Below are 14,759 nucleotides of genomic sequence, written 5' to 3' on the forward strand. Positions count from 1 at the left end.
ACTGTTAGCTTCTTTTGACCAATTTTAGTAAGGGTTTTCTTCTGAAAAAGCTGCAAGGCCAAAATGAAAAATCATCCACAGAATTTCCTCACTTTAATGTAATTTTTCTTGGAACAGAACAAATTTGAAAAGAGCAGCATTTCCTGTGCTGTTAATTGTGTTTTAGGCTTATATGTTCTGTAAAACCTTTGTGTTTTCAAAGGAGATATTCAAATGATTTTCAGCACATACTGTCCTGAGAGTTACTGCTTGTTAATATACCACTATAGCTTAGAGGCATTTAAAAATGCTTTAAAAGTGTGCAACAAATGAAGGCAGGCTGCTGTCAGTAGCCCTCCATCATAGAAATGCTCTGTAGGTGAACAGCCAGGAAATCAGACTGAAATGTGTCGTACCGGCTGAACATGCACACTCCTCCTACATTTCAGTATTTCATCTTGATTATTCAGGATATCTTGATAGATGTGTTTAGAGAGTGTTTAGACAGATGCAGTAAAGTATTAAAACCTCATTATCCTATTGTCTCATATTTTTACAGTGTAGTAGCAATAAGCGTAATTTTTTATGACTATTCTTTGCAATGAAATTCTTGGGTGCACATATTCTTCTGTACATATTCTGCTACCTAATAAATGGGACATTTTTAGTCAGTTCATAATGCCAGTTTCTGGGTTTGAAAAGCACAGCAGCAGCTAGATATTTGAGAATATGCCTCCAAGTTCTAAGCTAAATATCTGAGGCAGAAAAAATAAGAAAAGAGAAACAAAAAAAGACTACAGTAAGAGATATACATGTAAGTTTAAGTAAGAAATCACAATTATTTTTTATGAACTTCTATATCTGATATTTCCAGTACAGCAGTACCCATGAACTCCAGCTTCATTTTGGGGGAATATGTGTCATAAACTGGGCAGTAAGTGGCTGCAGTGTTTAGGTTTCTGCCATTTCTACACAGTAAAGCTATAGTAGTGTTATGGAGAAAAGGATATACTGCAATTTGCAATTCCATCATGATTAAACAGAAGAAAAAAAAAAGATTGCAAGGGAAAACTAAGGAGTAGTTTCAAGGTTAGCATAAGTTGCTTGTTCTTATAGTTATTTTTAAAGATATTTTTAATATCTTGGCAAAATATGTCTGTCGTCACTGTACGAAAGTTTTATTGCCTGAAGGTTATCAATAAGTTAACTTGCAGATACCATTTTAAGTTACTAGAAGCAAAACTGAGGGGCTTTTAAAAGTAAAGTTTTGATGATTTATTGCATACATTATTAAGAGGTGAATAGTCTGTTTTGTTTCTGTGCATTTTCCAAGTATGGACTTGGTTGTAAAGCTGCAAGGATGGAATTCTGTCTGAATTTAATCTTTATTTTAATGCTAATTTTCATTTTTGAGTTGGAGGACAATTTTCCCCTGTAGAAATCAGATATATTGTGTGTTGCAAGTAATTTTTATTTTCCTTTTACTTACCATTAAAATCTCCTTAAAAAAGAGAAGAAAGTAAAAATCTATTGAAGCCATAGTATACTTTTATTGGAATAGTATATGGAGTTTCCTGTTTTGTCTCGTTTCTTATTTTAAAAGTGTTGTGTGCTCATTACATAATGTTTAATACTGCAACATTTTCAGAGTCAGGTACTGTCCTGAGTTTCTTGTGAGTTACTGCTTTATATGCATTAAGTGAGACATGGCAACATCAGACTGCAGATGGTTTTGAAATCTTTAATTTGATATGTAAGGCAAAAGTGAGGCTTTGTTTCTTGATAGGTAGCTTTCAGTTTAGTGTTGCATCTTACTCTTTTTGGTTCACATTCATTTTTAATTACATTAGTCATTCTTTGGTAATGGCATGGATCAATAGGATCTGGATTCTGCCAGGATGAGCTGTAAACTCTGGCTTGGAATAAAGTTCTTTGTCTCCCAGGCAAGATTAAGTTTCCCAGTTGTCTGGTGCAATCTCTCTGAAAGGTGGTTTCTCCTGTCAGTTACCTGAGGGATTTGTTGCTATTCTGATTGTTTCAGCTCTTTTCAGGGGCTGACAAGTATACATATTGTAAGTCTGTATTTTTTCGTAACCTCGTCTGCGTGCAGCAGAAGTAACACACTCAGAACTTCAACACATCAAAACAAACAGAATTTGAAAATGTTATGTGATGTGCAAAGTCTTTGGAGACAGCTAGTGCCCCGAAGTCTACTTTGCACAGAAGAGATTAACACCATTATTCTATGTATAATCTCTCCAGCAAAACACTGTCGCCTATTTCTGTCAACAAATGGTTTCTTTGCTTTGGCAGCTGAAAGAAATTTTGGTTGTGTAGGCAACAGAACATGCCTTTATAAGTTGCAGAACCCAATTTAAAAAATATTTTGGATGGTAACTGCAGTTTTGAGAAGTTAAATTGTATTCATTAGCTAAACATTTTTTTAAAACAAACTAAAAAGACTAATTGTGTCTGCTGTGTGTAACACACTCATAGTCCACACATTTACTACTTCACAGTACACCTTTTGAAAAGGTACTTGCAGACAGTTAGCTAAATAAAAGGTCTACACACATCCCTTCCAGGTTAGACACACTTTAAGAGCATGTTTTCTTTCTGAATTAAGGCGATGATGTGTCTATACTGACAGTCTAAAAGGCTTTGAAACTGCCAGATGGCAAAGAAAAGAAGATAAAGATGCAGGTGTACTATTTCTAGAAACCTCAGACCAAACAAATTTTGGAAAATCTGCAGGGAGAGGGGGAAAAATAGAAATGCAACAGCATTTCATGCTGTAAGGTAGCGCATCATGGTGTAGTGAATCACAGAAGCTATCTTTTAAAGGGGTTGAGTTTTATATAACCATAGTCAACACGTGAACATTTCTTTTTTTTAATAAGTATGTCAGTGTTCTTTTTCAGATCATTGAATTACATTACTGGTTAATGAATTATTATATTTTTAATATAAAATCTTACAGTTTTCCCCCGAACGTGGCTATTACCAAAATTAAAGCTAAGATAACAAATATCTACTTAATATATTAGATTGTATTTAATTTTCTTCAATTTGTTTACACGGATGAAGGAACCACATCATTGTTTACCTGTTCTGTTAGTGGAGGGTCAGATCCCTCATGGAGCAGGGAGTTGGATCCCTCCTCACTGCCCTGGCAGGGTAAATGCCAGGCTCAGGGCAGAAGTGCATGGGTGTGAGACGCCTGTGCCAGGGCCACTTCCCTCCCTGGATCCGTGGCTGGGCACGTGTGTGTCCCGTGGGCAGGGTGCCGCTGCCTCTGACACGTGGCGTGCACAGGCTGTGCAAACAGGTTCTTATCATTTGACTGAGCACATGTGTGCTTGCTTTGTAGGACTGGCTGCAGTTTCTGCCATGTTGATGGATAGCTGTGTTTTGTTTATATGTGGGAAAGGATGGCAACAAGACAGAAGGCGTTAATTGAAAAAAACTGTCATGAAGCCATCAGCTTGTTTCTTCTGCACATCTATGACTGGTGGGGAACAATCTCATGAAAATTGTCTCAGCACCTGTCCTGGTGACAGTTATACTGACCTTTCCTTGTGTTAATTTTTAGTTTACACTTTGTAATTAAGAAGCACAGATAATTGAAACAAATTATTAATGTTAATCAGTAAGTCAGCATGCAAGAATGCAAAGAATCAAGTCTCCCCTTGTATACTAAATGAAGAGATTTCTTCCAGATTCTTGCTTTGATCATTAGATTCTTTTAAATAAGCAAACATTACTTAGTTGCTAAGCCACAGACTGAAGTTCATTAGTGTGTTATCACAAATATTGGAAAAAGAGTACAAAACCAATATAAGATAGAAGACCTGTGCGTAGGCTGGAAGTAATGCAATAAATGTGACACCGGAACATTTTGAAAGAGGGTTCAGGGTGATAAAAACCATTTCTGTTTGCAAAACCCCGCCTACTCAGCCAGAAAAAGTGCCAACTCTGAGTTGATCTGTTTTTTCTGCTACTGAGATCTCTAAGGTTTTCTGGAAGTACAACAGATCTAATAGTATTATAAAAAATTTTGTTCAAATTCTGTATTTTAAATGTTGATGAGGTATATTGATGTGGGGTTTTTTTAGTCTAATGGTTATCTTTAGAATGCTTTTAAACATAGATTAAAGCCAGAACGTCTGAAAGCCAGAATGACTTCTTACTTAAATATCCTGTTTGGGAGCCTGACCCAAAATCCTAACAAACCCGTTTTGGATAAGTAGATATTGCAGGTTGTTGAACTTCACAAGAAGTTGTGGTCATTTGGAATTGTTTTATATTCAGTATGTTATGCTAAGCAAATGAACTAACAGTCCATGCTTTTGCATTCTCCACAGATCTTCAGTACAGTGAGAAAAGAAGAGGGAGGAGCAAAAGATATTTTTGAATATATTCCTCATCTTCTGAGGAAGCTCCCAACATCTGTTACAGACTGTATATACAAAGGAGATGGTTTTTGTGTAAAACCATGTGTAACAGGTGCTTGCTGTCAATATCGTGCCACTTTACAGAGGACTGCACTCTCTAACTATATAACTGGTGCTTTACTAGAAGCAACTACATCATTAGGAGCAAGAAGTGGTCTTTTAAATATCTTTGGAGGATCAACTGGAAGAACAATGCTTAAAGGTAATGATTTTTTTTTTATCTCTGTCCACTTAAAGTATAGGATGAGTTGCAAAATTATTAATACTGTATAGTATTCTGTAGTTTATATACTCATGAAGTTAACAGATAAAAAAGGTTTTATGTTTTCAAATATTTTTCCTTTGCAGTCATTATGTGTCATAATGAATAGCCATCTTAGCTTAATAAAGTAAAAACACAGCAAAACTGAAAAGACTTGTATTACAAAACCTTTTCAGTTTTGTTTCTTGTTTGAATCTTTTCTGCCTGCATCCAAATTTAATGCACAAGCCATTGTTTTTGGGGTGTTCCCATATGTAGTATTTCTCATTTACCAAGTGCTCCTGCTCATGGGCTGACTTGGTTCACAACTAGAGACAGGAGTGTATGATCTACTTGGTTGTTATTGTTGTCATTATACAAGTAGCTGTCAGCATAGCACTGTATTGTGAAGTGCTTCATTACTGATTTATTTTTGGTCTTCTCTTGGGTCCATCATCTTTGTAGTATTGGATCATTTCAAATAACATGGGTACTGTCTATGGAAAATGCCTGTTGGAAAATGGAAGTTGCATACCAAACTTCCATGCTGATAATATTTGTATGTAATAATATCCTTAATGTGATTTAGTTTAGTCTGTTTTGGAAGCTAAAGAAAGCCTTCTTAGTACAAATTCTGTGCTTTAAAATACGATTTTGTACGGAACAGTACTTATATTATTGATTAATTTTTAATTCATGCCCAGAATATTTCATAAGTTACTCAAGCATTTAGAGATCTGTCATCATCGATAAACCATAACAAAAGGATGTAGTCTCTCACTCATATCATGGCAGAAGTGATGCATGGTGATATTATGGCTTGCCCAAAATTTTACAGAAATATGACAAAATAAATGCAAAACCAGTGCAGTTCCTTAACTAATGCAGATACTGACTTCATTTCTAAGAGACAAATAATGGTATAGTTTATGCTCATATATGGCTGTCTTATTTTTATCCCAAGAAGTGGCCCTTTCTTGTTTTAATTCTAGGTGAATCAAAGGGTAGAGAGAAGCACTAAAATATTCTAAGAATAACAGGTACAGATGGCAGACTTTTTGCATATGAATGAATTTCAGTAGTACCTTGAGCAGCATTACTGAGCTTCATGTACCATCATTGTCTGTGAGCAACAATGATATATGTACAGTATAGTGCCCAATTTTGGTAGGGTTTTCCATTTTATTTTGTTTGGTTTTTATTTGTTCTGGGGAGATGAGTGCTTTAGGAAAATAAACAGGGACAGTTCTGGATAGCTCGGAAATCAAGATGAGGAGAACTGAGCCGTGTGCTTCAGAGCTGAGTTCTGAAACTGAAGCAGCAGCAATAGTTAGCTCAGGCCCACCGAGCTGCTGATCTTGTGCTACATCTTTTTATGGAGCCTGAAGTAGTGAGTGCACTTGTGTGCTCTGTGTACTCCATGTACCAGCACACTTTGCACTAGTTTGGGAGTATCTATGGAGACAGTATTACGTGGTGTTATGTTGTTGGATTCTGAGCCAAAGGATGTAAGACATTAAAAAAAAGCCAAGATTTTGAACTCGGTTTGCAATTCCACTGGTAGCCTGTGTAGAGACTGGATTTACTGTAGTGGTCTAGGCATGATTTACTGTGCTAGTCTCTGGTGAGGAAGAGGTGTGCTGCATCTTTAGCATATTGACATTTTCTGGATGTGGAAGCTTCCTGTTCATGTATATTGTGATGATGTATTATATCTGAGAAATTGTAAGAGTCCTCTCTAAAACATTTATATGGAGTGTTACCTGGTGATGTGACCAAGTCATTTGCATTAGCAAGGAACCCAACTGTATTCTGAATTCAGAGCTCTGGTTATCATTCATGGATGTGTATCTTTTGAGAAATTCTTCTGTCTGTACAGGTTGATAAGAAGGTTATTTTCATCTGTCCAGCATCCTCTGTATGGCTGGATTTGACCTCAATAAGCTAACCTCACCTAAACCTGAGAAATTTTAACTCACATCAATAACTGTCATCAAATGAGATGGAGTATTTGTCATAGGATACAGAATGTCAAGGGAATGCTTCTCTCAGTAGTTGTTTGCACGCATTGAAAAGGAAATATATTGATCCTGTTGTGGTTTAATAGCTCCTGTTGTTTAACCCTGCTAGGTAGCACCTTGCTGCCACTCACTCCCCTAGAATGAGCTGGGAAGAGACTCAGAAGGGTGACAGTGCAAAAATTCATTGAAAGATTCAGTTGAAGAGAACTTAATAGATAAAGTAAGAGCTGTGTGTGCAAGCAAAGCAAAATAAAGAAGTAATTCAATACCTGCAGCCAGCAGGCAGGTGTTTAGTCCTTTCCATGAAAGCGGGGCTCTGTCACATATAATGACTTTTTGGAAACTCCAAATCGGTTGTCAACTAAAGAGTAAATATTACTGCACTTCACATGATTTTCAAGGCAGTTCTTAAAAAGTTTCCAAAGCAGAAGTAAATTTGTTTAATAGAACCAATCTATATCATGAAGTCTTGAAAAGATCTCAATGGCTGTTGAATTTGTGTTTGGAGAACCTTTTCTGGACTAAACAGCATTCCACTACTTTCAAAATGCTTGCAATTTTTGGAGACAAAGTTCAGCACTCTCTTGCACAGTATGTTTAAAGAGGAGCCCATTACTTTAATGGGGAGTGTGTTCATGATTCAAAAGGAGGACTTCTCAAAAAATTAATTCTCTCTTTTGTAAGGGCTTTTATGTAATATCTGCCCAGGAAATAGGGATCCTGCAAACAGGAAGTTCCTAGTACTGGGATGCCTCCTGGGTTTGTGTCTCCCTAGCACCAAGCACTTAGTTCTTTGTGTTCAGTCCTTCAGGGGTTACTTGGTGACCTGAGCAATGAACCTTGCAGTCACAAGCAGTCCAACTCCAGGGAATACTTTCTAAGGTTTTGCTTGGTAGCTAAGGACCTTAAATGCTCTGAGTCCCCAGGGCTGGGATGGTTTTGTGGGCAGACCAGCCAGTGTTGTTAGTTCCACAGAAGGCTTCCAAACATACCAGACCTTCTAAGCCAGAATTCCCAGTCACGTGGATCTGAGACTGAGAGTTTACAAAAACTCAAGCAGGGCCTGCTGTGTAGGAGAGTCATGTCTCAGGCCTGGAGCAGGATGCCTGCAAGCCCCGTTCTCAGATGGCTCTCAGGGCTCTCAGGCTCCCGACTGAGGGGCTGCCACTCTGCTCCCGGTAGTGCAGGGATAGTCTGAGACTGGGCTCCCGGGAACCACAGATTCCTGGAGTTCCCACAGCTGCTCAGTGACATTCACATCCTTGTCAGCATCTTTGTTGCTCCAGAGAACATAATTTTCACATATGAACACTTGAAGACATTTAGGCTGCACTGTTTTAGTACCTCTGTATGTAACCCAGTTTTTGGTTAGTAAAAATTTTAAGTGTGTCTTTCAATGGTATTTGGATTTAGGCCAGGTTTTTTTTCCTGTAGAAAGGAAATCCTGCTTCTCAGCCTGTTCTGTTTCTTACAGATTGATTGTTACAGAAGTTTGCTCATAGTTGTGAACTTCCACTGGAGTAATATTTGAAGGGCCAGTCATTGTCATAGTTCATATGGTGTTGACATTTTTATGCAGTAAGTGAAAAAAGTTGTGTCTTTCTTAAAGAAGGAACTAGAGTATGTGAAAATGTCTGTACTTCACATTTGATAGAGTTATCGTTTGAAAGAAACATGTACGCTTCCCCCCCCACCCAAATTTAGCTCTGTTTGTAATCTAAGATAAAGGGAAGGAAAGTTAGAAAGAGGTGTCTGAAGATGGAGCAGACTGCAAACATTTTGTATCAGTATTCTTTTCATTTTAGAAACTTGGTAAGTCTGATGCCATTTATATCTGTGATATTAATTGGATTAAATCTTCTAGAGAAAGCTCGATGGGACTTGTTAGATGGACAATAGCAGGTTTTGACCAAGAATGTAAGGAAAGTAATTTGTCATGAATGTGGAGGCAGACTGCATTGATGTAAGAAAACCTGCTTCATTCATCACACAGAATTTAGTGATTATCCTTTTTTTTTTGTAATCAGACTTTGCCATCTGCAAAAGACTACACAGCAAACAGGTGCCCAAGTCTCTGTGGCTTTTCCCACTGCTATTTCTTGTATTCTTTGCACAAAGTATATTGTTACAATATTGGGAAAAATCCAGGATCTCTGAAGTTGGGGCAGTTGTCTGATAGCTATATGTCAGTCATGGGTGATAACAAGTTTGATGTACATAGATTTAGAAAGGCCAGCATAATTTAGCTGATGGGTTGTGTGTATGTGTGTTTGTGTATATTTGTGCCCAAAGGTTAAGATCATATAGAATGAAAGATAAAGCCAAACGAGCTGAAATTGAGACCTGAAAAGACAGAATATGTCTTAGGGTGACAGTCTGTGGTGAGATGCTCAGGCAATGCACTATAGGAGAGGAAATCAGATACTGGAGACAAGTCAATCTGTATGTAGATAATGTGGCCGGAGGCAAGGGTGTGAGTCAGGAAAAAAGGATTTCATGCCTGCTGTGTTGTGCCTCCAGGATGTGGGTTAGGAATAGCAGGAGCAAGTGCAGGTCATCTGGTTAGGAACAGAAAGAAGAGTGACATGGCAGGAAGCACAGATCAAGGCTGAGACATCAGGAAGGAGAAGAAAGATTTTGGAGGACAGCTGTAAGTCTAGGGACACGTGGGACCGTCTGGAGATGGCTACAGTTATTGTCCCTGCAAACTGTCAGAAGGGAAAGATCACTGAGGTCGGTCTCCTGGACCTGTCACCGTCTGGCCAGCCCTAGCTGCAGCCAGACTGGGCTGCAATCAAAGGGACACACAAAGGGTAGTGGGAGAAAGACTTAAAGAGGATCCTTGACAACATTAATTTATCAAAAACTTCCTTCAATCCAGCCTGTTTAATACATTTTAGGCACAAAGATTTAAGTTCTGCCAGCATAGCTTGTAGTATCCTTACAGTCCTCTTTCCAGGGTCAGTAAGGCATATTACTGCAAGATAGACACATAATTGAACCAGGCAGAAGATTGGAGTTAACTAGTGTAAGTAATCTTAAAAGAATTTAAAATATTTTCATCTGTAAAATTGCACCTTTGGGTGTAATAGGTATCATACTCCTAGTACATGTCTGTGTGGATCTGGATATCCTAATCTGTGTACAGGGTTAAGCCATTAAGAAACAACTGAGTTTCAACTGATTTTACATAGATTTTGGTTCCAATAATACTGTATGACGTTTTGGGTATGCTGTTGGTCATTTAACCTGTGGATCTGAGTCTCGGCTTATAGCAATACTTTTGTTGGGAGTCTGTAGCTGTTATTTCCACCACCACCAAAAAAGAAAAAAAAAAAATTTAAATACGTAGAATGAGTCTGTGTTGTTAGAGGTTTGTTGTGAGGAAGGTAATAAAGGACATGCCGATGTCTGTGGATGAAGGCTGAGAGAGCAGAAGTTTGTGCAAAGTGATGTTAGTTTTAAAATCAAATTTATTATTTTTTTATGACAACTACTCTTTGGAAAAAAATGAAAAAGGATTCTGAGAGCAGATAGTTAATCCCTGAACAGCTTATTATTGTTTATTATTTCAAAGGTCTGAACATTTGTTTGAATGGACCTTGTAAAAGTAGTGTCCATGGGAACTTTTAAAGTGTAGAATAGAACTTTTTTGGTATGTTTATGTTAGATGTCAGTCATGAGTAGAAAACCCCAAGGACTCAAGCAACAAGATGACTCAAAAGTGATCTGTTGAAGCTTTGGTTTTAGGAAACAAACTAGGAGAGAAAATTCAGTTTTGTAGGATAATGCGGTTTTATTTTGCGAGACTGAATTTTTTTGCTAAATTCCAAGAAACAATGTACAGTTTACTTAGCATATCAAAGACATTCAGTTTTTTTCCTTTGGGCTGTCAGATATTTGTTTTTATAACTAGTGAGAAATACTTTAGTATTGACCCTCTAATGATAAGAAATGCTTAATTTGATTATTAATTTTATATATTTATAGTGAGATAGAATTAATAAAATTTATATTTATAAATGAAATTAATTTTAAAGTTTTCTATTGTATCTCCATGGGCATTCTTATGTTTTCATATATAATATGATTTTTTTGAAAATCTAAGTGTCCTAGTTTCCATCTGGAAGTTGGAAACAACACTAAATTGTCATTCTTCCAATCAAGAAAGATTATGCTGGTGTTGTCAATGAAAAAATAATGGTGTGTTGGCCAGGTCCCATGGTTGTTCCTTCAGTAGGGATTTTTCAGACAAGACGTATATTCACCGTATAAACAAAGTGTCTCTGAGTGTACTGCTCGCATTCCAGCTCTGCACAGACCTCTCTCAGACTTCCTGGGGAGATGGAGAAAGCTTTCTTGTGGCAGCATATTGGTTTTCAGTCCTGTGTACTCTAGCAAATTTCATAACTAACTTTTCAGTGATGTAGTCCTGCTGCTTGTAAAAGTGGTGTAAACTCTTGTGTAGACAAGGGTAAGGTTAGAATGAAGAGAAGAAGTGATAAAAGTACCAGAGCCAAATACTGACTAGGGGACAAAGGCAGGGGTTTGGTTTCTACTTACTTTCTGAACATAGATGCAATCTGAGGGCAATGCTGTCTTTTTAATTCCCCCATTTGTAATTTCTTCAAGGTTGATGACATTTCTGGAAGCCTCAGAGAGGTTTTCCTCTACTTTGCCTGTCAAATAAACTTTTTTGGATGGTTGCCTAAGTCATAGCCCTTTGTCCCATTAAAGTTAATGCTATTGCCTTTTACTAGATTAGTTAGTGCAGAGAGCATAATAGCTGTAAAGGTAGGGCATTTGCTAATAAAGAAACACATATTGTGGTTTCTGTAATGCTTCCGATGAAGTTTCCTAAAACAAAAGTAATTCCATTTATTACTTTTGGCCGGTTTAAACAACATGGATATAAATATAACTTGTAAAAAGCCTGAGTGTAGGGTAACATATTTCTTAATATATTTAAAGACAAAAATCCAGCAGAATTAAAATCACTCTTGTTTATAACTCTGCTGTCAAAATCAAATGCTTTTAGTCTTAGCAGGATGTATGCTCATCCTTAATTTCTAAACTTCCTTCCATTTGAATCCTAGTGTTTCAACTTTTATCTGGGGAGGTGGGAAACCTGACCTTTCAGTGAGCCAGCCAAATGCATGTCTTCTTCATGGCTTACACAAGGCATGTCAGTTATGCATTTTGCCACAGTTTGTAGCTTTAAACTGAGCAGCTGTTGCCTCACTGTTAGTTTGGACAAGTGCAGCGTGGAGACTTTTTGTGGCACTGAAGTACCTGCTCTTCTGGCATTTTAGGAGGATTCTAAGATTCAATGGAAGGCACATTTACGGGTAAGATCTGCCCTTCTGTGGCCTGTAGTACCCAGTTCTGATTATGTACAGGGAGTTAAATCAAAGTGATAGTTTTATTTCCAGAGAAGTAAATTGGGTGCCGGTTTTCTAGTCTTATTTTAGATCTATAATGGCTGCATTTCATAATAGTACTGTAAGGACACAAAACTGTTTCTAGGTGGAAAATGAAGTAAGGATTTAATATAAGCAATAAGAAGTAATGTCTTAACTGTGTATTTTGCATTTCAGCTTGTTTGAAATGGAATGCAGTATTTCAAGTAATTTAGGAAAATTGCTTTGCATTTACTTGGTTCACATTGCAACTATATAAATATTAAACTATGTTGTGGGACGTTCCTTTGTTTCTTATTCTACAAAAACAAGTGTCTGTTGCAAAATTGCTGGACAAAATACGAATTTCATTACTTTAAAAAGTACTAGAACAAGTTAAGTATTTTTTGCCTAAAGTATATAAATTACTCAAATGTTACAAGTTCATAACACGTTTTTGAATGTAGATGCACTGCTGCTTTTTCTTTAGTGAGCTTTTCTTCCTGGATCTTCAGTATACAAGTTTATAACTTGCAAGCAGTTTTTATTTCGTGGTTACTTAAGGGAGTTTACTTTTTTTTTCCTTTCTGAATGACATGTATGCATAGTAGCATGTAATAGCACTGTTTTGCTCCTATCTGGTCATAAACACCTCCATTTGCATGTTTTTTTAAAGTGGCATTTGTAACTTGAATGAAGGTTCATAACATTTTCCTCTGAAAGGAATGTCCTTTATGTGCTAACTCTCCCATTTCCCTAATCTGGCTGTTAGCTAAAGGCTATGACAAGCATTCACCATTCGAAGTGATAGTACCATTGCAATAGAACGGTTGTCTTGGTTGTCAACACCGTTATTCTCACCTCAGTGATTTAGACAGCACAGAAAAAGAGCACCCTGATATCAAGGGTATCTGTATTAATTGCAAAACAATGGTGGTTTTGGTGTATCTGTTCAGTGAGTGATAACAACTCAGAGATAACTAGAAGTATTACAAGAAAGGGAGTGAAATTTATTTTAGTAAAATTCAACTCAGACCCTTCCCTTTGGCTGTTTTGTAATGTTTTTTAGCTTTGGTTTGAGGTGGAGTAGTGTAAGCATTTTTCTAAATATTAAACTGATATGAGGATTTTTCTTAGGGCATAATTGGTTTAGCTTTTATTTAAGAGGATTCATATTGACATAGTTTTTGAATGTTTAGGTGTTTGCTTTTGAAATACTAGTTATGTATACAAAAGCATTGCTACATATATTAATAATTCAGAAATAAGTAATTTGCCAGGAAGATTTATCAACTGCAAACTGAAAATGTTTCAAAGCAATAGTAGAAGAGCTAGGATACAGTTTGATGCTAAAAGTACCTTTAATTTTTTTCTTGAGCTTAATTTTAAGGGCTTTGCACAACTCTACAGTAATTACATATTTTTGTCTACATTTCCCACAAACTTATTGCAACAGATTTCATGCACACTTTCATGTTTCTTTGTAAGTGTTGACATCTTCTAGGAAAGGGATGGGTCTGATGCTGTTGCAATATGTCTCCTCTCTTTATCCCCATCCATGGGCTGGAGTGGTGTCTCCTAAGAGCATTTTTCTTTGAAGGGGGAAAAAGAATTCTCAATCTGGAAAAGCTATTGCTTCAAATGCCTTTATTGTGTTACCGTTAGATTTAGAGAGCATTTTATCTGGAGTTGTTCACCTGTATTTGCTTGTTCAAATTTAAATTGCAAAGCTCTGCAGAGAAACACAGCAAAATGGTCATGTGGAGGGCCAGTAGTTGGGCTGGATGATCCTTGTGGTCCTTTCCAACTCAGCATGTTCTATGATTCTGTGAAAAATTTCTTTAACATGGATATTGCCTTTTAAAAGCAGAGGAGTTATTGAAGTATCATAAATATTTGTAACTTATTGTAAAAATGATTATACAATTTTTTCAAATAAACAGATCTTCTTATTAATTTCTAGAAGTTTCAAGTTGGAATTCAGAAGAATTCCAGTTGGAAATGTCATTAATCTTTGGGACTTGATTCTGAAAATAGCTGTACCTAAAAAGAATACTTTTGTGATATTTGCTTAGAAGAGTTAGTTCTATTCTTGTATTGGTGTAAGCACTTGGTTGATAAAATGTAATTAACATTTTAGGAACTTATTTGTGGTATTATACTTTAAAGCACCATGAAATAGTTTCGTTATTATTGAAGTTGAAGTGTCTTAAATTTGAAAAAGAACCTTAGAAGTAGAATTTTCTTCTAGGCTTTAGATGTTCATAATATGCAGTTCTGTAATTGCCATGAAGTAGAAGGAATCAAATTAAATCATATAGTTCATGTCTACCTCATAGGTACAGTATTGGAATATAAAACCTCCTAATAGCTACTGACAAAACTTTTAAATATGTATTGAGCACAAAAAAAAGAGGTGCTGCTTCAGGTACTGGTTGTCTTGAAGATAGTGGTAGGATTTGCATACAAGGTCAGTGTTTGGGAGAGAAGCCTTCAGGTATTTTCCATAACCATATATAGAATGAATTTCTCTAAAAAAGACATCAAGGGGAAAAATGAAAATATATTTTGAATTCTTGTTTGCAAAAATAGAACTAGAACTATGTCAGTAACTAGGATTTCTGTTTGATTCCAAATCACCAAAATATTATGCTTTCTTTTGTTC

The 14,759-nt window shown here is 36.6% G+C and overlaps 1 protein-coding gene across 5 annotated transcripts in view; it reads left to right on the forward strand.

Annotated features, from left to right (window-relative positions):
- The window catches only part of PLCE1 (phospholipase C epsilon 1), a 139,574-nt gene that overhangs the window by 58,868 nt on the left and 65,947 nt on the right, over nt 1-14,759 (forward strand). For 4 of the 5 annotated variants that reach the window (XM_041460928.1, XM_041460929.1, XM_041460930.1 and 1 more), the window contains exon 3: nt 4,344-4,635. In XM_041460928.1, the coding sequence (XP_041316862.1) occupies nt 4,344-4,635 (292 nt within the window). Of the gene's footprint in view, nt 1-4,343; nt 4,636-11,964; nt 12,044-14,759 lie in introns of those variants that run through there. The other variant, XM_041460932.1, reaches the window with a different exon arrangement.

This window comes from Pyrgilauda ruficollis, unplaced genomic scaffold (genome assembly GCF_017590135.1).
Source record: "Pyrgilauda ruficollis isolate IOZ18807 unplaced genomic scaffold, ASM1759013v1 scaffold15, whole genome shotgun sequence".
Taxonomy (NCBI): Eukaryota; Metazoa; Chordata; class Aves; order Passeriformes; family Passeridae; genus Pyrgilauda; species Pyrgilauda ruficollis.